At 43.4% G+C, this 24,465-nt stretch overlaps 2 protein-coding genes across 10 annotated transcripts in view; one reads left to right on the top strand and one right to left on the bottom strand.

Moving 5' to 3' along the window:
- Positions 1 to 12,943, bottom strand: part of ATG2B (autophagy related 2B) — a 74,325-nt gene extending 61,382 nt beyond the window's left edge. For 2 of the 3 annotated variants that reach the window (XM_049612201.1, XM_049612200.1), the window contains exon 1: positions 12,315 to 12,942. In XM_049612201.1, the coding sequence (XP_049468158.1) occupies positions 12,315 to 12,476 (162 nt within the window). In that variant the 5' untranslated portion in view covers positions 12,477 to 12,942. Of the gene's footprint in view, positions 1 to 12,314 lie in introns of all 3 variants that reach the window. The other variant, XR_007453598.1, reaches the window with a different exon arrangement.
- Positions 12,944 to 13,038: 95 nt separating this feature from the next.
- Positions 13,039 to 24,465, top strand: part of GSKIP (GSK3B interacting protein) — a 24,925-nt gene continuing 13,498 nt past the window's right edge. The window contains exon 1 of one of the 7 annotated variants that reach the window (XM_049612204.1): positions 13,039 to 13,136. The gene's annotated coding sequence lies outside the window, so the exon portion shown is untranslated. The other 6 variants (XM_049612202.1, XM_049612209.1, XM_049612207.1 and 3 more) reach the window with 6 other exon arrangements.

Below are 24,465 nucleotides of genomic sequence, written 5' to 3'. Positions count from 1 at the left end.
TAAGAAAGCAGAGTCGAGGGGGCACCCGGGTAGTTCAGTCGATTAAGCGTCCAACTGCGGCTGAGGTTATGATCTCACGGCTCATGAGTTCGATCCCCACATCAGGCTATGTGCTGACAGCTCAGAGCCTGGAGTCTGCTTCAGATTCTGTGTCTCCCTCTCTCTCTCTGCCCCTCCCCTGCTCGTGCTCGCTCACTCAAAAATAAAATTTAAAAACTATTTTTAAAAAAATGAAAAGAAAAAGAAAGAGTCCAAGATAAAGACTCCCCATCCTCACGAAATTTACTAAATAGCTTACCATGGAAGACACACATAATTAAGATGTGATGAGCTACATGAAAGACGAAATACACTGTAGTATTTGAGCATATAATAGAACCCGTCCTGGCACCAGAGGCAGTACTATTGCAAAGTGAGACCAGAGAAGGCTGAGGAGTTAACCAAAGTGGTCCACACAGACTACGGCGTGTGACAGGATTCAGAGAAAGCAGAGGTCAGAGACGCAAGACTTTTTGAAAAGGAAAGGTTACTCTAGACTCTAGTGCAGTGTGCTAGGGTGAGGAGCCAAAGATAAAGCTACATAGATAAGGGAGAGGGAGTCCAAACAGCCTTGTAATTCATGTTCAGGAGTCTGACATTTATCTCAAGAGCAGAGTGAAGCCATTGAAAGATTTTAAGCAGGGGACCACGATGAGATTGGAACTTTCAGCAAACCACTTCTGCCACCACACCGAGCATGTATTGGAGGAAAGCAAAATTCAGACAGAAAGGTTGTTATGAGTAAGAGAAGCCAGGGAAATTGGTTTGGCGAGGACAGTGACACTGAGGGTGGTTAGAAGTGGACAGATTTTTGTAGTTTATTAGGAAGTAGAATTGGCATCATGAGAAATTAAAAAAAAAAAAAAAAAGGACTGAAGGATGACTCCCAGGGTGCTGACCCGGGCAACTGGTTAGACAGTGCTATTTACATTGAAAAAACCTGGAGAAGCAGGTTAGAGGAAGCGGAGAAGTTCAGTTCCCAAGAGCAGACATCTAGGTGGAGACGTCAGAGGCCGCTGGCTATTCTGGTCTCGATTATCAGGGGAGCCATCTGGGCTGAAGCCCTAGGGTGACGAGAGACAGCCTTTGGAAACTTAGGTAGAGTTAGATGACAAGAGGCCTATGACAGAATCCTGATAAGCACCCCAACATTTAAGAACAAAGAATTGGTTTATGAAAGACGCACCTGCAAACTAGAAAAAAGCAAACAGAAATAGAAGGAAAATCAAGTCTTACGTTCCCAGAAAATCACGGAAAGACCACTATAAAAAGAGGGGTCCTGGGCAACAAAAGGTAACAAGAGGCCAAACATTTTTAAATGTCCACCGGATCCTGTGATATTAAGGCCACCGGTGATCCCAGTGAGAGCAATTTCAATAGCGTGGTAAGGCAAACGAGATTACAACAGAAGGAAGACAGGATGGATGTAAATATAGGTAACAGAATAATTAAATGTATTTCTCGATAATGTACTTTTCACATTAAATTAAGATAACACACGTTCACTAAATGCCAGTTTATACGTGTGGCACTTCCTGCGTGCCATGGTAACCGCAGTGTCATAATTCTTTGTTACCAAGCTAACACTGAATGTTGAGATTTGGACTGGCTGGTGTTTTGGCATTGGAGGTTACCACTTTAAAAGGCTTTCTTCATGCTGGTGTTTGTGTAATCTTACAGACTTTCTGAAGAGTACTTGGGGATTGTTTTAAGGGAAACACATCCAGGTGCTCACATTCCAAATATATTCTGTGCTAAAGCTCATCGATCTTCCTGAGAAGAGTACTTAACGGTGGCACCACGTTGGATTGCCTCTCCTGTATTCCCTTGTACAATCTCCCTGCCCCGACTTAGCCAGAAAGGCCTACCTTTTCCCTTCCCGATTCCTCCTTCGTGCACCGCCCAGGGTATAAAAATCTCCAGGCAGGACCAGCATTAAGTTTGCTACTGTTTCCCTATCTTATACATATTTTTGGTATGGCACTCAAAGAACTAAGCCATGTTGCTACTGCAAAATCCCTTCAAGTCTCATCTATTTCTTTATGACATCAGCATTTGTCAAGCTTACAACTATTTCAAAAACTTGGAAGGAAATTTATAATGAGCCCTATCAAACTCTAGTTAAGTATATTCATCTATAGATACATAAGCTAATCAGGGAAGAGGGGGAAAACCACCTAGCCACATCATTAAGAAAGGTATTTCCAAGAGAAATTTTTAAGTTTAATTTTTCAAACATATTCATATCGTTTTGATCAACTGCACACTTATAACAACACAGTCCAGAGGAAAAATCTTAACACTTAAAGCCTAACGATTACCCGAAGGAAATACTGATAAGATTAATATGGTAAGGCCTAGAGAACTACTAAGAAGACCACTATAAAACTCAAAAAACAGAAAGTGAAGAAATTAAAGGAATTAAAATGGGAATTAAAAGGAATTAAATTTAAAAGGAATAAGGAGGGGCACCTAGATGGCTCAGTCCGTTAGGCATCTGACTTCAGCTCAAGTCATATCGTTCTGATGCGCGAGTTCGTGAGTTCGAGCCCCACACTGGGCTCTGTGCTGACAGCTCAGAGCTCCAGCTCAGAGCCAGGAGCCTGCTTCAGATTCTGCGTCTCCCTCTCTCTCTCTCTGGCCCTCCTCCTCGCACGGTCTGTCTCTCTCTCCCTCTCAAAAATAAATATTTAAAAAACAGGAATAAGGAAGTATTTACTTAATGCAAAAGAAAGCTTGATAGCAAGTTTTAAAATATGATCTCTTTCAGTTTAGTTACATGTTTTTATTGTAGAGAAATTACAGCATGATCAATAAAAGACTTAAGCATAAAATACATGTTATGATAAAATTTTGCAGAAGATGAACATAAGAGTTCAATGGGAAAAAAATACAATGTTAAATTTCCAACTATTAATGAAGAGCTTGTTCAAGCATTTTCAAATGCATAATGGTAGATATTTAGATCCTACTGGGTGAAAAAATATATTTTTTATATCAATATTTACAACACAGGATCACTCTCTACAACTATTTAAGCTGTTAAGAAGACGAGAGGCCAAGGTGGCGTCACTCGCCCACCAGGACAGCAAATCAAGACTTAATTGCAGTTTCAACCTCTCCAAGAGTGAAATTTTAAGCCAATCAATCTGGATTTTCTGGTTGGCACCAAGGAGGTAATCCTCTCCCCTAGAGGAAGATGAGGTAATCCACGTAAGACTCTCCCTTCTTCTCCCCTAAGGAAAGAAGTTCTGGCCTGAAACAATCTTTTCTTTTGCTAATAACTTCTTGCCCCAACCTCCTCCCTCCTTCCTATAAAAACCTTACCTTTTGCACAACTTTGGAGCGCCCCATACAAGCTAGGTGTGGTGCTGATTGATTCACGTATTGATTAAAAAAGCCAATTAGATTTTCAAATGTCCTTGGGTGAATTGCTTTTTTTTTTTAATCAAAATTTATAATGAAAACCTTTTAAGTCAATTTTACTTTAATATTTATTTTGAGAGCGCGCGCACACGCGCGCGCACACACACACGCACACACACACACACACACACACACACACGGAGTGGAGAGAGAGAATCCGTGCTGTCAAAACAGAGCCCAACATGGGGTTCGACCTCAGGACCATGAGATCATGACCTAAGCCAAAAATCAAAAGTCAGACGCATAACCGTTAAGTCAATTTTAATTTTTTTTTAATGTTTATTTATTTTAGAGAGGGACAGAGTGCAAGCGGGGGAGGAGAGGAGAGAGAGGGAGACACAGAATCGAAAGCAGGCTCCAGGCTCAAAGCTGTCAGCACAGAGCCCGACGCGGGGCTTGAACTCTCGAGCCATGGGATCGTGACCTGAGCCGATGTCAGACGATTAACCGATAAGCCACCCAGGGGACTCAAACTGTTAGGTCAGTTTTAAAATGCACAAGGAATATGGTAATTTTTCAAAAATTTTAAGAGAAAATTGGGCAAATGTTTGAAGGACACTCCTTTAAAAGAGCATGTGTTCTGGTCCTAGCTCAATCACTGACTAGTTGGGTGGTCTTGGACAAGTTCTTGAATCTCAATTTCCTCATCCATAAAACGGGATAGTATCTATTTCATAGACTTATTGTGAGCATAAATGAGGTAATAACATGGAAAGCTACCAACACAGTTCCTGATACCAAGTACACACCTTATAAATGTTGACTATTGCTCTTTATCTTCCACAGTGCCTACCTAGCACAATGATGAGCACTCTTAGGGATTCCAAGGTGTTTGACAGTATGCAGACAGAAAAACATCAAGTTATGTTTTGATCATCATCAAACATAACTTGATGTTTTTCTTTAATACCATAAGACTAACTAGGAAATATATCCTCATTAGTTTAAACCAAGGCATCAGAATTCAAAGAGATAAAATAGAGCATAAAAATTAGCAAGACCCAACTTGGACCAATTAACACTTGATTAGCGCTTATTACATACAGGACACTGCACTATACTATCTCATACCCACGTTATTGCATTAAATCATCACAATAGCCCTCTGAACCAGGTATTTTTGTGCCCGTTTTACAGATATGGCAACTGAGATCAGAAAAGTTAACTTTCAAAAGCTCTTCAATGAATCATTCCAGAAACTATAAAAAAGAAATACAAAATTCTCCATTGTGAAAATATGTAAGAGGCAAATCAAAACGATGTAGTAACACCAGTAAGTCTCAAAAAAACAGCACATGGGCTTAGGAGCTGGCTTATAGAACAAACTTTCTATGATAGAAAACTTCTCAATCCCTTTGTACCAGTTTTTCAAATTTCAGTCAAGGACAATATGTGTCAGACTCCCGCAGGATGCTTCCTAAAAATGCAGATTCTTGGGTTTTTAGAACAAGAATCTAAAGGCAAGGGGCCACAAGTCTGCATGTTACCAAAGATCCCAGGTGAACCCAGTGCTGCTAGTGTTTTTAGAAGCTCTGCTTTCCTGAATCTTTTGAACCAGTGTGATGTACAAAAAGCACATAGGAGTTGGAAAGACTTAGGTTTAAAATCTCGCCGCACTGCTAATCCTAAACCTGAGTAAGTTACTTAACCTCATGGTAAAATGGAAATGGTTGCACCCAACTTAGAGCAAGAAAACCTACATAAAATCACCCACTACAGTATACAGAGATGGAAGGTGCTTAATAAACGGTCGCTATTATCTTCAGAAGCAGAATAAAATCCCCCACCTTGACTCCCTATGCCCTCTAGTCATCCTCTCTGGGTAGCCAAGGCAGCCATTTCCTCACCACCAACTACTACCTGCCTTCTAACCCTCAGCTCCTGTGACACCGCTCTTAACTCTGCCAAAAAGAACTGCCAACAACAATGAACAATACGCAGTCCTCCCCTCCCCTTGAGTTCTCAGCTCTAACTCCTATGGCCACTTCCCTTTTGGGGATTCTAACTTTACTTCGCTTCTTTACCACTCTTCATGCTTCCTCTCACTCTTCTCTCCAACCCTTCACCACTCAATGTCGGTATTCGCCTAAGTTGCATCTTCAGCCTTTTTGGTTTCTCAGTCTAGTCGACAGACTAACCACGCACCTTGTGTGCTTTCTGTCTTAGTCACTACTGATACTCTGAAAACGTCCAAATCTTTGGCCCTGGCTCTTCCTCAGCTCCATACTATCCATATTGTGAAAAGAAATAAAAGGAAACCTCATTTAAAATGGAGCCGGGAGGCCAGCAGGGAGAGTTCTCAAGTCCCTACTGCTGGTGGTCAGCTGCAGACCCAACAAGAAGAGACCTACCTTCCAGGTCCATTCGGCCTGAGCTACTAAGTCCTGTCCCAACAGGAGGTAGGAAATGTTCCTCCTTTCCCCGCCCCCACAACAGCCCAGCCAGGAAGAGACTTCACAGCTCAGCCAAAGAAGGGCCACTCCACTTTGAACTCCCAGTTTACTCCAATGGACTTTTGGTTTATAAAGGCCCTCCCAACTTCCCTCTCTCCTCTGTAAAACAGCTTACTCCTCCTTTGTTCTCCAGACTTGCCTAGGGTTTTAATGTAGCTTACTTGTCCCAGATTGCAATTCTCTGCTATAAAAAAAACAAAAACAGAAACAATTTTTGTTGGTAAAGTAACTGGCAGTTTTATTTTTAAGGTTAACAATACACAGCTCCCACCGCCTCCTGAGCATCTCTGTCTGGATGCTCCAAAGTTCCCTTAAAATCAGTGTTAAAACTTATTCTCCCCCCAATTTCAATTTTCTTTCCTCTCCCATTTGCTCCTCACCCCTACAGGGACAGGGTGGGAAGGAGGAACACAACCTTCTCTACTATTTCCTATTAAACCAATAAACTAGTGCAGGAAGCGATGGTCATTCAAGATTCGTGCCTCTACTCATGTTTTTCATATATTCATAACAATTCTAAGAGAAAAATTTAGAATGTGTGACTCTAAAGAGGCCCATCATATAAGACCAAAAATAGTTCAGAATGGCTTATTTCATGGGTTATTTCCATAATTAAAAGTTTGAAATTTGCATACCATATTGTTATCTCTGGGAGAGATGAGATTAAGGGCTGTTCATACTTAATATATTTTACATACATATGTATATTTCATCTTTATTTCTTTCCCATTTGAATTTTTCACAATTAGCATGTAAGCTATACAATAAAAGTAAACAACTTAAAATATACCAAAGTGTTTTAAACTGTATACAGGCAATGACAGCCTCTGTAACATGGGCATCTGTCAACATTAGACAACTATCTAGGAAATGGATTTTGATAGAATTCTCTTCCCATTGAACACCAAGCTTTCATTTGTCTCGATTTTGTTTTAAATAGAACAGGAAGTTTTATTACAGCACTGAAGAATGGTATTAAAAGAAATCTGGTTAAGGAAATAGTTCTAGAGAGAGTAAACAGTTCAAGAATTTAAACAGTGCCACTAAGATACAAAATATATCCCTAAAAATAAGAGGTTTTAAATAGATCACACTTCTACAGTCTTAGATGCACTTGGGCAAAATCCTCCATATCTAATATCATAAGGTACTTAGAAATTCACTCATTCTATGCAACTCCAAGGTCTACTACAGTATACAACTAGGACAAAATTCTTAGATAACGGAATCAATTTGGCCAGGTAAGCTATCTACTCAGGCAGTATTTTCCTCATTAGCCCATAGAAGTATATCCTTGAGACTGAATAATTCTTAACCTAAAAGCAGAGACCTGAAGTGCTAAGCAAGTGTCTTATAGATTACTTTAGAGTTTCTCTTATCTTAAAGGCCATTTAGCTTTTAGTTATCAATGAGTTTCATGCATACAGACAAAGGAAAGGTAACACTGGTCTACTGGACCATCTGGCAAAGAATTACTAACCAATATTGCTTGAACTGAAGATTAATCTTATTCTTTATACCAGTATAAGTAGGAAAGCAAAAGAAAGATTATTAGGTTGAAATTCAAAGGCTTCAGAGTCTTAATGTCTACCCTCCAGGACACACTGAACTTCCGTGAGGAAAGGGTCTTTATCTAGTTCACTGCTCCACCCCCAGCTCCTCATAGTGGCACATGCTAAGAACTCCAGAAGTGTAACGAACCAACTGATGAAAACACTTTAATTTAAAAAAATATGGGGCGCCTGGGTGGCTCAGTTGGTTAACCGTCGTCCGACTTTGGCTCAGGTCATGACCTCGCGGTCCGTGAGTTCGAGCCCCGCGTCGGGCTCTGCGCTGACAGCTCAGAGCCTGGAGCCTGTTTCCGATTCTGTGTCTCCCTCTCTCTCTGACCCTCCCCCCGTTCATGCTCTGTCTCTCTCTGTCTCAAAAATAAATAAATGTTAAAAAAAATTTTTTTTTAATTATATATATATATTTATATGTATAAATAAATAAATAAATAAATAAATAGGGCACCTGTGTGGATCAGTCGGTTGGGTGTCTGACTCTTGATTTCGGTTCAGGTCATAATCTCCCGGTTCATGGGATCAAGCCCCAAGCCAGAACCTGCTTGGGATTCTCTCTGCCCCTCTCCCACCCAAGTACTCTCTCAAAATAAACATTAAAAAAAAGAAGAAAGTCAGGGTTTATTTTTAATGTTTATTTTTGAGAGACAGGGTGAGAATGGGGGAGGGGCAGAGAGTGAGGGAGACACAGAATCAGAAGCAGGCTCCAGGCTAGAAGCTGTCAGCACAGAGCCCGACACGGGGCTCAAACTCACGAACCATGAGATCATGACCTGAGCCAAAGTCGGACGCTCAACCAACTGAGCCACCCAGGTGCCCCAATAAAGTCAGTCTTAAAGAGTTGGAAAAGAATGAGTCATCAAATCCCAACCTCCTCCCCAAGTAGAATTTCCTTCTTTCAACATTTTACATTTCCAAACACCTCCTTGGGGAACTCATGAACTTAGGAGCACATTACAGTTGTGGAATAGATCCAAACCCCCTGCTTCTATTTCTCCCTCCCACTTCAAGCCCTTCTAAGGTCATGATCTCCCAAGTGGGATGTATGAATACCAGAGAGTATAAGAGTTGATCTATAGGTATGTTAGAAGAAAATTAGGCATTCCATATGCAATTTCTCACAGTTTTAGATTTAAAAGTTGTGCCACTACTTAATACACAAATGGGCACTGGCACGCTCACTCAGGCCAGGCATCCGAATGGCACAAAGGGAAGAACAGTAGTCCCACAATGGGGAAAAGCCAAGAGTGGCGCCCTCACCTGGATATTCATTCCATGTCAGCATCCTGAAACTTATTTGGGCATACGTTCTACATAATAAAAACAGACCTAAACACAGAATCCTTTTAAAGAGAACATAACAATAACTTTCTGATTTCCTGGTTTTCTTACGGCCAAATATTGAAGAGTTGAAATTAAAGATAAGCAGTTTTCTTCTACCGAAAGGGTTCCAAAGAGACTAATCATTTATGAGATGACCCATGGCTATCAGCAGTATATGCTACCTAGCAGGTATATTCCAAAAAACAAAACACGCTTTATATTTGCAAAGTAAAGACATTACTTTTTTTTTTTTTTTTTTAGAGACTTTAAGTAATCTCTACACCCAATGTGGGGCTCAGAGTCACAACCACTTGATCAAGAGTCACATGCTCCTCTGACTGAGCTAGCCAGGTGCCCCGAGGTATCGCTTTAATAATGAGAAAATAACTGATCTTGGGAACGTGAGTTCGAGCTCCGCATTGGGCTCCATGCTGGGTGTGGAGTCTACTTAAATAAAAAAAAAATTTTTAGGGGCACCTGGGTGGCTCAGTCAGTTAAGTGTCCGGTTTTGGCTCAGGTCATGATCTCGCAGTTCATGGATTCGAGCCCTGCAACAGGCTCTGTGCTGACAGCTCAAAGCCTGGAGCCTGCTTCAGATTCTGTGTCTCTCTCTCTCTCTGCCCCATCCCCGCTCATTCTCTGTCTCTCAAAGGTGAATAAACGTTAAAAAAAAAAAAATAAACAAATTTTTAAAATAAACAAAATAGGTTTAAAAAAATTTTTTTTAATATTTCTTTATGAGAGAATGAGAAATGGAACGTGAGCAGGGGAGGGGCAGAGAGCGAGGGAGATACAGAATCCAAACCAGGCTCCAGGCTCCGAGCTGTCAGCACAGAGCCCCACGTGGGGCTCGAATTCATGAACTGTGAGATTAAGGCCTGAGCTGAAGTCAGATGCTTAACCCACTGAGCTCCCCCCCAGGCGCCCCAATAAAATAGCTTTTAAAGTTAATTTATATATATGTGTATATATATATACACGTGCATATATGTGTATGTACATATATATAAATGCAACAACTTCAATTAACTATCAAGAAAAACTGAGATCAAGGAAGAAAGGAATGTCACAGCCCACTGCAACACAACCCTTTGCATAATTGATGGCGGAGAATTAAAACATTACTAATGTCACTAATGACATGATTCTTCCATTTGAACCTATAAATCTTCGGTGAGGCATCTTTTATTTTTTCAGAGACAAAGTCATTAAAATCAAAAGCTAAAAGCAACTGAATTTGGAATCAGAACTTTGAAGAGTTATTATCTAAGTGTCACATCAAAATTTATCCTAGTTCATACACAGCACACTATAATAAATAAATCGACAACATCAAATGTTTACTGGATGCTTTGACAAATTCTTCCCCTTCAAGGAACAGAACCATAATCTTCAGATCAAGTCTAGCCATAAATCATTTTGTCAACAATCCTGAAGTCAAACCGCAAATTCAAATACCACCACCTCTGATTTCCCATGAAGATTAAAACTACACAAATAAAGTGCCTAGCACAGTGTCTGAAATAAACAGATGCTCAATAAACATTAACGGCTTTCCCTGGCTTGAAGCCATGTGATTAGTGAAGAAATAGGGGCTTAAGATTTAGGTTTGAATTCTCATGGTACCACTTGCTAGCTGTGTAACTTGGGGCATATTATTTAATTCCAACTTTAAAACGGAAATAATAATACCCATCTTATAAGATCAATGTCAAAAGTCATTAAAGAATAATTCATACAGTTATTCAACCCACAAAAGACAATTAATAAATATCCAATCCAGGGCACCTGGGTGGCTCAGTCAGTTAAGCGTCTGACTTAGGCTCAGGTCACGATCTCACTGTTTGTGAGTTCGAGCCCCACGTGGGGCTCCTGTGCTGACAGCACAGAGTCTGAAGCCTGCTTCATATTCTGTGTCTCCATCTCTCTCTGCCCCTCACCCACTTGTGTTTGCACTCTCGCTCTCCCTCTTGCTCAAAACTAAATATTTGAAAGAATTTTAATAAAATAAATAAGTGTCCAATACTCCTCTTTTAAGATAGCTTACTCGTATCTATACCAAAAGTATAGATTCATGGGTCACCAAACTTAAAAATATCCATCACAATCCCTACCTTCTGCTAAGCATTACAGCAATATTGTACCCTGACACAGTGCATAGCATGGATCGTATACTCCGTTAATGTTTACTAAACTCAGGTGAATGACCACGTCCACGGGCACTTAGCTAACTGGCAGCCTGGGCTAGCCTGATCTAGCCAGGTGTGGGGCTGGGTCTACTGAAACCAGGGCTCTTTCCACTACCGTTTGAACTCTCCCTAGTTAAGTCATCTACTCACCGAAAAAAATTATATGTTTACCCATACTAGTACAAATTAATTGAAGGGTCATAATAAGGTGTTACCCGTAATTTGAATTTTTCAGGTTTCTGTGGCTAAAGAAGTCATTACTCTATTAAAATACTTTTATATAAAAGGAAAAAAAAACCATTTGTTGTTGTTTTTTTTACACAGCTTCGGGGGGGGGGGGTCCTTTTGTTTTGCACAACTACCACCGGAAAGTCACCTATGTTCCTTTCTCCTAAATGTCACCTGCGTAGGATTCAAATGCTAGCAGCAAACTGTAGCGCAACAAGTAAAGGGCTGGGGGAAGGAGAAAAGCCGTCCCATTCGTGCTCGACTCCGGACTGAATACAGTGTAAGCAGACTACCATGCCCTGAACATACAAATGCAGGCACATCTCCACGTGGGGAGTTTAACCATACGTGAAGCACCTGTAAGACACACGGAGTCAACTCACAGCCTCTGGATGACAAGCCGACAACAGGTTTTTTAAAGGGTCTGAAACTCGCAGCTTCAGCGCTCTCGCAACACCTGTTTGCGATCTGTCACGTGAAGCAAATAGGCGTAATTCAACGGCACCACCCGGGCCACACAACCACTCGCAGGGTGGCCCTGTAGACGCACCATCAGGCAAAAAAACCCAGGCAAACCGGCAAGAGGCCTTCGCCTAACTTGCCTTCCAGATAGCAAACGCCGTACCGCGGGGTTCAAGCAGCCCACCCAGAATAAATAAAGGAATACGAATTGTGACATCCCCAAAGGTCCTCCCTCATCCTTCAGCTTTCCAGAGTGTCATCCCATGAAATAGGATTTGTTTGCCACAGAACCCCGCGACCCCTGCTACCCCAGGGACAGCACGGGTCGCCTTCTTCCAGGGACCCGTTGCGGCCAGCGTCAAAGACCCCAAAACCACTGACGCAACTGCTTCCCTCAGTGGAGACTCCACCACGTCTGTTAAGTTTCAGAAACACGTGATTTGGGGACGCAAACTTGCTAGAAACGGGCTAAACACTTGAACACGTTTCTGTGAGCCCCTGGCACACTCCACTCGGATCCCAACCATTCCCAGGGAGGGGCTGCCCGTCACCAATCCTGGGTGACGCGCGTTCAAACCGCCCCAAGGAGGGCAGCGAGACCCTCCTGGCCGGCCGCCGGCGGCTCTTACCCATTTGTCCAAAGGGACTTGGGCGAGGGACCCGGTGCCCTGGTACAGGTCCAGGCTGAGCTGCTCCAGGCTCAGCTTCTCCTGAAGGAAGTGGCCCAGGTACCTCTGCAGGAGGTACCGACAGGCCCTCTTCTTGATGGACTCCGAAAACGGCCAAGGCATGACGAGGGCTGGCCGCGGGGCCCGCGGGGACTGCAGGCGGCGGCTCCGGCCCTGGGGCCCAGGCTCCGGCTCCAGGCCGCGGCGGCGGCGCCTCGGGTCCCGGCCGGCGTCCCCGGTCCGCGGCGGGGTCTAAGCGCGGGACGGCCCCTCCATGCCCGCTCGGCGCCGGGCGTCCCTCAGGGCGACCCCATCGCCGGCGCCGCGTCGCTCGCGCTAGGCCCGGCAGGGACCAGGCGCGGGGGAGCCCCCGTCGCCCCGGGCCCGGGACACCTCCGGGAGGATCCTACTCGGCACAGAGAGGGGATGCAAGAGAACACGCGGGGAGGCGGCAGGGCCCGAGGCAGGTACTTAGGCGCCCTCCTCCACTGCCGCCGCCGCCGCGCGTCGAATTTGTTGTCATCCGCGGGGCGCGCTCCCGGCTCTGGGGCGCTCCCGGCTCTGGGACGCTCCCGGCGCGTTCGCGAGACACACGCTCGCTGCGCGCCGCCGGTCGCTGGCGGAAGTGACGCCACACTAGGGCTAAGGAGGCGGGGAGAAGGGCCCTGAAGGGAGCGGTTCCGGCTTCGAGGGGGCGGGGCGAGGGCGGGAGGCGGGACGGCGCCGCGGGGCCGCTCCAGAAGCCCCGGGAGGGAGGAAGAGGAGGACGCCGGGCGCGCGCAGGTGAGCTGTCGCGGGGCCGGATGCGGACGGGCGGCCGCCGAGAGGGGCTCGGGGCCGCCCTGGGGCCCTGCGAGCGGGACGCAGCGGGCCGGGCCGTGGGGGGCGACGGCGGAAGGGGCCCGGTGGCCGCGTTGACAGGGGTCTGAGGGTGCGTTTGGCCTGGGCCGTGCGGTCACCCGGGACCCCAACCCCGGAAACGGGCGCTCCGAGCTCCGCGGGCGCCTCGCGAAGGGCTGCAGCACCTCCACGTCCTTCCCGCCCCCGGTATGGACCGGTGCCCATTGTCAGCAAGTTATGCGTCCCCCGCCTCTTTCAGGTATTGTTTCCCAAGCTTCGCCCTCGGTTCTGTTTGGCTAGCGGCTGGCAGTTTCCAGAGCGCTGCCTTCGTGCGGGGTGTGCTGCACCGGCGACCGGGAAACTTGAGTTTGGGAGGCATCTGTGGGCAGAACTGCTTTCTCTGACCGATGCCAGAGCCTCCGGACCCCGCCGAAACCTGGGCGAAGTACTTGTGCTGCTCTGGGAATCTGCGCAATCGTATTTCTGCCTTCATTTGGGGGGAAACTCCTGCAGAGGCCGAGCCGGCCGTTAACTTGGTCAACCCCCCCCCCTCCCCGAAAGGCCTGCGTGCGGTTGTTCGGTGTCCTGGAGGCCAGATGCCCGGGGTTAGGATCCAGACTAGCCGAGCTTGAAATTGGGGGCGAACCTAAACAGAGCCGCGATACACAACGGTTTCATTAGGGATAGCGAATGAAGACGACCGGTTTAAGGAGATTTCACTGATGTGTGGGTAAGTTCCACAAATGCCTTAGAAACACCGAGACAGCCCGGAAGTGTTGACAGATGAGAAAGCGGAAAAGCCCCTTTCCACAACCACCTTTTCATTTGAGAACCTGAGTGTTGTCTGGTATATGTAGTTGCTTGGATTGTTGGTTCCCCTCCTTCTGTGTAGACTTGTCCCAAGCATCCTCAGTAACTTCATTCCCCTTGCTCTTCATTCATTCAAAAACATTCGTTAAGGGTCCATTAAATCTAGGTCTCCGCAGTTGGTGATGTGGAGAAGGTAGAAAAGAATCCAAGGAGTTTGTGTTCTATAGTGAAAGGGCCATTAGTCTCTTCAGTATTGATTTATTGAGTGCTATGTGCCAGGGACTGTTCTTGGTGCTGGGGATACAGCAGTGAACGGATTAAGTGTCTGGCCTCATGGAGCTTCACATTTCACTGAGAGGAAGGGAAACAGTAATGAAATAGTATATCATATGCCCTGTGCTGGTAAGTGCTGTAGAAAAAACATAAAGCGATATAAAGAATGAAGAGGGAAGAGATTTACCACTTTTACGTAGAGGGGTAAGAGAAGGCCTGTCTTATTTAATAAGATGGTGTTTTGTTTTTTTTTTTAAATATTTTCTTTTTATTTTATTTTTGAAAGCAAGAGAGACAGATCATGAGCGGGGGAAAGGCGGAGAGAGGGAGGAAGACAGAATACAAAACAGGCTCCAGGCTCCTAGCTGTCAGCACAGAGCCCTAGGGGGGGAGGGGGCGGGGCTAGAACTCACAGAACAGGAAACCATGACTTGAGCCACCCAGGTACCCCAATAAGGTGATGCTTTAAAAGAGACAGAGAAAACTGGGAAGCAAGGCATGGGAATACCTGGAAGAGTTGTTTCCCGGGGCAGGGGAGCAGCAGGTGCAGACCCTATGGCAAGGGCATGCTTGGTGAGTTCAGAGAACATCAGCGGCGAATGAAGGGGAGTTGAAGCTGGGGGCTAGAGAGTGGGCAGTCTTACAGAGAGCCCCATAAGGACTTTGGCCTTTTACTCGGGGTGGGTGAATGGGTTAGAGAAGAGGAATGACATAATCTGGCCTAATTTTCCTCAGGGTCATGCTAACTGCGTTCTGGAGGTGGGAGGACCAAAGGAGAAAAAGCCAGACCAGTTAGAGAGAGGTATTGCAGTAATCCAAGCAACAGAAGGCAGTAGCTTGGACTAGAGTAGTAGTGGTAAAGGTAGTAAGTAGCAGTTGGTTTCTGGGAGTATTTTGAAGATGGTAAGTAAGATGTGTGTACGAATAATAATTATGTTTGCCATAAAAAGAGTATAAACAAAGTGATGAAAAAGTGAGATCTCATCTGGCTGGGAATCAGAATAGGCCTTGGAAGATTTGAACTGCACTTTTGACAAATGGATACAGTTGACTTCTTTCAAGTCCGAGTGATATGCGACTTCTTTTGGAATACAGAATTGCATTCAGGCTGTCCGTGAAACACCTGAAATTTCAATCAGTAAAGAAAAATAAAAATCGGAAGATTGTACAACTTACATGCTCCCTTTGAGTGTTAAGCATGTTGCCTTGTGCATGCTATGTTTTCTAGGAGAAATTCAGCATAAATGTTAACGCTTAGGACATAGCATTATTAAACCTTTAGCTCAAATAGGGTATGAACTCACCGTAAATCCCAGTGCTATTTTCGTGCTTTCATCATCGCAAAATGTTAACACCTAGTGCTAATTAAATGAGGAAAGTGGAGGAACACCGTCAACTGAACACTGTCAACTTTTTAAGAATTCTGTAAAAGGCTTTGAAGTGACAGGTTAGAAGCTGTATACCAGAGCTACGTACATCCTTCAGAGAAATCCGTGTTAATGTGTGAAGCAAAAGGAAAGCGGATGAAATGCTCTTGGCCTTTTGAGACTTGCACTTGAGGTAGGATTATTGGCCGTAGGGCTGCCACATCGCATGGTCCTGGGAGTTGTACAAGACAGCAACGGCCACGGCACTTTACGTGGTGTAAAGAGGGCCAAACTCAGAGTTAAGGGCTTGAGTTTCAGGGTCAGGTCTTTAGCTATCTTTTTAATATATAATAATTGACAGTATTTCCTGAGCTTAGCACCATGCTAAGCACTTTCCATAAACTCACTCATTTAGTACTTGCGGTATCCCTCTAGGTAGGGGCTGTGGTTAGCTCTGTTTAGAGAGGAAGGACTGTGTGACTAGAGGGATTCAAGTATCTTGCCCCAAGTCTCAGAGTAAGTGGCAGAGCTCAGATTGCTGCCCTTTTCAAGACCCTTTAACCACCGCACCATAGTGGCCACTTCTTGTCCATATTGAGAGGATTTGCCAGGCTGAAAATCAACTAAAAGTAATCATGATTAAGATACTGCGTTCCAGCCCTCTGTGGACTTTTGCAATGTCAAACTCTCAAAGTGAAAATATGAACTCTATATACTGCTCTTGAAATCATGCCGCCTCTATTCTTTTATCATGCCGTATGTATGAAGTGTGTTTTGTCATCAAGGACAAATCCACAGTCTTTTTGCAGCTCTTTGATGCTGTAAATTTGTGTTGAAACGCAGCAAAGCCTACTAAATTAGAGAATGAACAACTTAGTGATAAATACTTAGTGGTAACCAGTTCATAAATCCTCCAAAACACTAACATAGCACAAAGATTATACCAACGGACGAAGTAAGAGCTTGTTCCTAAATAATTGATGTATGATGTTATAACGAATGATTTTGGAAACTTTATACAAGGTGACACAATCTACCAGAATAACTGATAGCACCAGCAAGGTATTCCAATTTTTTGAAGGTGCTGGCGATGGACTATTGCTCAGAACCTGGTAAACAGCCAATTCAGAGTTGAAATGGAAAGCAGAGAGGTTTTCTATTTTATATCTCTTTGGCTATTGATTTCTCTTATGTTGCTTATACTGTACTTTATATTAAGTGTAGACCAAATCCTCTGCATAACCTACAGGATTACATGGAAACAAACTAATGCTGGGGGGATTTTTATTTTAAGCGTTTGGTATTTGAGATTTTTCTTAGAATTTCATTTGTAATTTCTGGTTTTAAAGGAAAGGTTGTTTATGGGGGTATAGTGCTGATGCTTATTTACAGTTTTTTTTTTAATATGAACTTTATTGTCCAGTTGGTTTCCATACAACACCTAGTGCTCATCCCAACAGGTGCCCTCCTCAATGCCCATCACCCACCTCCCCTCCCTCCCATCCCCTGTCAACCCTGTTTGTTCTCAGTTTTTTTTTAATTTTTTTTTTTTAATGTTTATTTGTTTTTTCAGAGAGAGAGACAGAGACAGAGTATGAGCAGGGGAAGGGCAGAGAGAGAGTGAGACAGAATCTGAAGCAGTCTCCAGGCTCTGAGCTGTCATCACAGAGCCTGACATGGGGCTCGAACTCACAAACCGTGAGATCATGCCCTGAGCCAAAGGTGGAGACTTAATGGACTGAGCCACCCAGGCGCCCCTGTTCTCAGTTTTTAAGAGTCTCTTATATTTTGGCTCCCTCCCTCTCTAACCTCTTTTTTTTTTTTTTCTTCTTCCCCTCCCCCATGGTCTTCTGTTAAGTTTCTCAGGATCCACGTAAGAGTGAAAACATATGGTATCTGTCTTTCTCTATATGACTTATTTCACTCAGCATCACACTCTCCAGTTCCATCCACGTTGCTACAAAAGGCCAGATTTCATTCTTTCTCATTGCCACGTAGTATTCCATTGTGTATATAAACCACAATTTCTTTTTCTATTCATCAGTTGATGGACACTTAGGCTCTTTCCATAATTTGGCTATTGTTGAAAGTGCTGCTATAAACATTGGGGTGCAAGTACCCCTATGCATCAGTATTCCTGTATCCCTTGGGTAAATTCCTAGCAGTGCTATTGCTGGGTCATAGGGTAGATCTATTTATAATTTTTTGAAGAACCTCCACACTGTTTTCCAGAGCAGCTGCACCAGTCTGCATTCCCACCAACAGTGCAAGAGGGTTCCCGTTTCTCCGCATCTTCTCCAGCATCTATAGTCTCCTGAGTTGTTCATCTTAGCCACTCTGACTGGCGTGAGGTGGTATCTGTGTGTGGTTTTGATTTGTATTTCCCTGATGAGGAGTGACGTTGAGCATCTTTTCATGTGCCTGTTGGCCATCCGGATGTCTTCTTTAGAGAAGTGTCTATTCATGTTTTCTGCCTATTTCTTCACTGGATTATTTGTTTTTCGGGTGTGGAGTTTGGTGAGCTCTTAATAGATTTTGGATACTAGTCCTTTGTCCGATATGTCATTTGCAAATATCTTTTCCCATTCTGTTGGCTGCCTTTGAGTTTTGTTGATTGTTTCTTTTGCAGTGCAGAAGCTTTTTATCTTCATGAGGTCCCAATAGTTCATTTTTGCTTTTAATTCCCTTGCCTTTGGAGATGTGTCAAGTAAGAAATTGCTGCGGCTGAGGTCAGAGAGGTTTTTTCCTGCTTTCTCCTCTAGGGTTTTGATGGTTTCCTGTCTCACATTCAGGTCCTTTATCCATTTTGAGTTTATTTTTGTGAATGGTGTAAGAATGCGGTCTAGTTTCATCCTTCTGCATGTTGCTGTCCAGTTCACCCAGCACCATTTGTTAAAAAGACTGTCTTTTTTCCATTGGATATTCTTTCCTGCTTTGTCAAAGATTAGTTGGCCATACTTTTGTGGATCTAGTACCAGGGTTTCTATTCTATTCCATTGGTCTATGTGTCTGTGTTTGTGCCAATACCATGCTGTCTTGATGATGACAGCTTTGTAGTAGAGGCAAAAGTCTGGGATTGTGATGCCTCCTGCTTTGGTCTTCTTCTTCAAAATTACTTTGGCTCTTCGGGGCCTTTGGTGATTCCATACAAATTTCTAGCTTTGAGGAGAATGCTGGTACAGTTTTGATTGGGATTGCATTGAATGTGTAGATAGCTTTGGGTAGTATTGACATTTTAACAATATTCTTCCAATCCATGAGCACGGAATGTTTTTCCTTTTCTTTATATCTTCTTCAGTTTCCTTCGTAAGCTGTCTATAGTTTTCAGCATACAGATATTTTACATCTTTGGTTAGGTTTATTCCTAGGTATTTTATGCTTCTTGGTGCAATTGTGAATGGGATCTGTTTCTTTATTTGTCTTTCAGTTGCTTCATTATTAGTGTATAAGAATGCAACTGATTTCTATACATTGATTTTGTATCCTGCAACTTTACTGAATTCATGTATCAGTTCTAGCAGACTTTTGGTGGAGTCTGTCAGGCTTTCCATGTATGATATCATGTCATCTGCAAAATGAAAGCTTGACTTCATCTTTGCCAATTTTGATGGCTTTGATTTCCTTTTGTTGTCTGATTGCTGTTGCTAGAACTTCCAACACTATGTTAAACAACCGCAGTGAGAGTGGACATCCTGATCTCAGGGAGAAAGCTCTCAGTTTTTCCCCATTGAGGATGATGTTAGCTGTGGGCTTTTCATAAATGGCTTTTATGATGTTAAAGTATGTTCCTTCTATCCTGACTTTCTCGAGGGTTTTTATTAAGAAAGGATGATGAATTTTGTCCAATGCTTTTTCTGCATCGATTGACAGGATCATATGGTTCTTATCTTTACTTTTATTAATGTGATGTATCACATTGATAGATTTGCGAATGGTGAACCAGCCCTGTAGCCCAGGAATGAATCCCACTTGATCATGGTGAATAATTCTTTTTATATGCTGTTGAATTCGATTTGCTAGTATCTTATTGAGAATTTTTGCATCCATATTCACCAGGGATATTGGCCTATAGTTCTCTTTTTTTGCTGGGTCTCTGTCTGGTTTAGGAATCAAAGTAATGCTGGCTTCATAGAATGAGTCTGGAAGTTTTCCTTCCCTTTTTATTTTTTGGAACAGCTCGAGAAGGATAGGTATTATCTCTGCTTTACATGTCTGGTAGAATTCCCCAGGGAAGCCATCTGGTCCTGGACTCTTATTTGTTGGGAGATTTTTGATAACTGATTCAATTTCTTCACTGGTTATGGGTCCATTCAAGTTTTCTATTTCTTCCTGTTTGAGTTTTGGAAGTGTGTGGGTGATTAGGAATTTGTCCATTTCTTCCAGGTTGTCCAGTTTGTTGGCATATAATTTTTCATAGTATTCCCTGATAATTGCTTTTATTTCTGAGGGATTGGTTGTAATAATTCTATTTTCATTCATGATTTTATCTATTTGGGTCATCTCCCTTTTCTTTTTGAGAAGCCTGGCTAGAGGTTTATCAATTTTGTTTATTTTTTCAAAAAAACAACTCTTGGTTTCATTTATGTGCTCTACAGTTTTTTTAGATTCGATATTGTTTATTTCTGCTCTGATCTTTATTATTTCTCTTCTTCTGGGTTTGGGGTGTCTTTGCTGTTCTGCTTCTGTTTCCTTTATGTGTGCTGTTAGATTTTGTATTTGGGATTTTTCTTGTTTCTTGAGATAGGCCTGTATTGCAATGTATTTTCCTCTCAGGACTGCCTTCGCTGCATCCCAAGGTGTTTGGATTGTTGTATTTTCATTTTCATTTGTTTCCATATATTTTTTAATATCTTCTCAATTGCCTGGGTGACCCATTCATCCTTTAGTAGGGTGTTCTTTAACCTCCATGGTTTTGGAGGTTTTCCAGACTTTTTCCTGTGGTTGATTTCAAGCTTCATAGCATTGTGGTCTGAAAGTGTGCATGGTATGATCTCAATTCTTGTATACTTATGAAGGGCTGTTTTGTGACCCAGTATGTTACCTATTTTGGAAAATGTTCCATGTGCACTTGAGAAGAAAGTATATTCTGTTGCTTTGGGATGCAGAGTTCTAAATGTGTCTGTCAAGTCCATATGATCCAATGTATCATTCAGGGCCCTTGTTTCTTTATTGATCCTGTGTCTAGATGATCTATTCTTGTTGTAAGTGGAGTATTAAAGTCCCCTGCAATTACCACATTCTTATCAATAAAGTTGCTTATGTTTGTGATTAATTGTTTTATATGTTTGGGGGCTTCCGTATTCGGGGCATAGACATTTATAATTGTTAGCTCTTCCTGATGGATAGACCCTGTAATTATTATATAATGCCCTTCTTCACCTCTTGTTACAGCCTTTAATTTAAAGTCTAATTTGTCTGATATAAGTATGGCTACTCCAGCTTTCTTTTGACTTCCAGTGGCATGATAAATAGTTCTCCATCCCCTCACTTTCAATCTGAAGGTGTCCTCAGGTCTAAAATGAGTCTCTTGTAGACAGCAAATAGATGGGTCTTGTTTTTTTATCCATTCCGATACCCTATGTCTTTTGGTTGGAGCATTTAGTCTATTTACATTCGGTGTTATTATAGAAAGATATGGGTTTAGGGTCATTGTGATATATGTAGGTTTCATGCTTGTAGTGATGTCTCTGGTACTTTGTGGTCCTTGTAACATTTCACTCACAGAATCCCCCTTAGGATCTCTTGTAGGGCTGGTTTAGTGGTGACAAATTCCTTCAGTTTTTGTTTGTTTGGGAAGACCTTTATCTCTCCTTCTATTCTAAATGACAGACTTGCTGGATAAAGGATTCTCGGCTGCATATTTTTTTCTGTTCATCACATTGAAGATTTCCTGCCATTCCTTTCTGGCCTGCCAAGTTTCAGTAGATAAATCCGTCACTAGTCTTATCGGTCTGTCTCCCTTTATATGTTAAAGCGTGTTTATCCCTAGCTGCTTTCAGAATTTTCTCTTTATCCTTATATTTTGCCAGTTTCACTATGCTATGTCATGCAGAAGATCGATTGAAGTTATGTCTCAAGGGAGTTCTCTGTGCCTCTTGGATTTCAATGCCTTTTTCCTTCCCCAGATCAGGGAAGTTCTCAGCTATGATTTGTTCAGCCCCTTTCTCTCTCTCTTCCTCTTCTCTCTCTTCTCTTCCTCTCTTCCTCTTCTGGAATTCCTATTATACGGATACTGCATTTCATTGCATCACTTAGTTCTCTAATTCTCCCCTCATACTCTTGGATTTTTTTCTCTCTCTTTTTCTCAGCTTCCTCTTTGTCTCCATAATTTTATCTTCTAATTCACATACTCTCTCCTCTGCCTCTTCAGTCCCAGCTGTGGTCACATCCATTTTATTTTGCACCTCATTTATAGCATTTTTTAGTTCCTCATGACTGTTTCTTAGTCCCTTGATCTCTGTAGCAATAGATTCTCTGCTGTCTATACTTTTTTCAAGCCCAGCAATTAATTTTATGACCATTATTCTAAATTCTTGTTCTGTTATATTGCTTAAATCGTTTTTGATCAATTCGTTAGCTGTCGCTACTTCCTGGAGTTTCTTTTGAGGAGAGTTCTTCTGTTTCGTCATTTTGGGTAGTCCCTGGGGCGGCGGAACCGCAAGGCACTTCCCCTGTGGTCCAGAGTAACTTGTGTTGGTGGGCGGGCCGCAGTCAGACCCGATGTCTGTCCCCAGCCCACCGCTGGGGCCACAGTCAGACTGGTGTCTACCTTATCTTCCCCTCTCCCAGGGGCAGGACTCACTGTGGAGTGGTGTGGCCCCTGTCTGGGCCACTTGCACACTGCCAGGCTTGTGGTGCTGCTTTGATGGGATCTGGCGTATTAGCCGGGTGGATCCGCAAGGTGCACAGGGGCAGGAGGGGCAGACTCGGCTTGCTTTGCCCTCGGTGGTCCCCTGCGGGAGGGGCCCTCCAGCCCTGGGAGGGAGGCAGACCCCTCGGAGGGATGGATCCACAGAAGCACAGTGTTGGGTGTTTGCACCGTGCAAGCAAGGTCAGTGACGGGAACTGGTTCCCTTTGGGATTTCGGCTGGGGGATGGGAGGGGGAGATGGCGCTGGCCAGCGTCTTTGTTCCCCGCCTAGCTGAGCTCTGTCTTCCGGGGCTCAACACCTCTCCCTCCCAGTGTCCTCTTGCCCTCCCGCTCTCTGAGTAGAGCTGTTGACTTTACCATTTCAGATGTTAAGTCCCGCTGGCTGTAGAACTCACTTAGGCCGGCCCCTCCGCTTTTGCAGGCCAGACTGGGGGGCTCTGCCTGGCCAGGTGGCCTGCCCCTCCACCGCCCCGGCTCCCTCCCGCCAGTCCGTGGAGCGCGCACCGCCTCTCCGCCCTTCCTACCATCTTCCGTGGGCCTCTCGTCTGCGCCTGGCTCCAGAGAGTCCGTTCTGCTAGTCTTCTGCTGGTTTTCTGGGTTATTTAGGCCAATGTGGGTGGACTCTAGGGGATCAGCAGAACGCGGTGAGCCCAGCGTCCTCCTATGCCACCATCTTCTCTGCTTATTTGCAGTTTAAAAGGCCTCTCAAATTAATGCTATCTGTGTATTTCTTCACTGTTAGCTCCCTCCATAATCAGCAAAAGTACCGTACGATTCTGTTGGCTTGATTCGTTATTACTCAGTTGTGTATATGTGTCTCTGCCATTGTTGGAAATGGGGTGCAGAGTAATTTTATAAATCAGTGTACAAATGGAAAAATAGGCCATTTTCATTTGAATTGCAAATACCATGGGGGTGCCTGGGTGGCTCAGTCGGTTAAGTGTCCAACTCAGGTCATGATCTCATGGTTCTGGAATTCGAGCCCCGCTTCGGGCTCTGTGCTGACAGCTCAGAGCCTGGTGACTGCTTTAGATTCTGGGTCGCCCTCTCTCTCTGCCCCTCCTCTACTTGCTTTCTGTCTCTCTGTCTCTCTCTCTGTCTCTCAAAAATAAACAAACATTAAAAATATTTTTTAATAAAATTCTGTATGTTTGTAATACTATAAATGATTCTGATTTTAATTTCAAAACACACATATATCTTAGAAAACACACAAAGTGTTATGTGTTAACAGAAAACAAAGATTAAACTAGCTTTGGCTGATTCCTGAATGTTGCTAATTATAATGAATCAACTTTATTCATCTTTACTTTCAAAACACTTGTTTGAAGTGCAGATAAATTCAAACCTCTCAAGCTACCAGTTACTTTAACTATCTCAACAGCTTGGCTTCTCTAAGAAGAGTGTTTCTGCTTCTATACCTTTTGCTTCCCAATATATCATGTTTTCAAAACAGGTTTGTCTTATTGCAAACATAATATATTTCCTTTTTGCCATAGAAAAAGTAGAAGATAAAAAGTTAAGAGGTTGGGAATAAAGGCCTTAGTAATCAATATCTTGATAACCAGTTTCCTGCATCTTCCAAAAAACACTACCAGAGCTCCAAAACCATACCACCAGATGGAGTAAGAGCTATCAAGAATTACCTTGGCTGTTTGCAAAACACAGTATCCTAACTGCAGTGAGAGGAGATATAAAGACTTAGAGAGGTCTAACTCGATACTAACCTGCTACCCTTCTACTAGCTTCCACCTCTGCTCATTAATTTTATACCCCTAGCTAGATCCAGTGCCTGGAATTTTAAGCCTTTTGAGTTAATGTCTAAGATTAGAGCAGTATTCTTTTATTTTTCACTAAAATATTTTTATCAGAAGCAAACTCTAGGGGTATGCAGGCATAACCTGAAGAGGATATGGCTTAAGACCTCCGTGTGCTTTAAAGTTCTAGGCAAT

Source organism: Panthera uncia (genome assembly GCF_023721935.1).
Source record: "Panthera uncia isolate 11264 chromosome B3 unlocalized genomic scaffold, Puncia_PCG_1.0 HiC_scaffold_1, whole genome shotgun sequence".
NCBI classification, from domain to species: Eukaryota; Metazoa; Chordata; class Mammalia; order Carnivora; family Felidae; genus Panthera; species Panthera uncia.
Note: the sequence above shows the minus strand (reverse complement) of the source record. Positions and strands in the feature narration are given on the sequence as shown.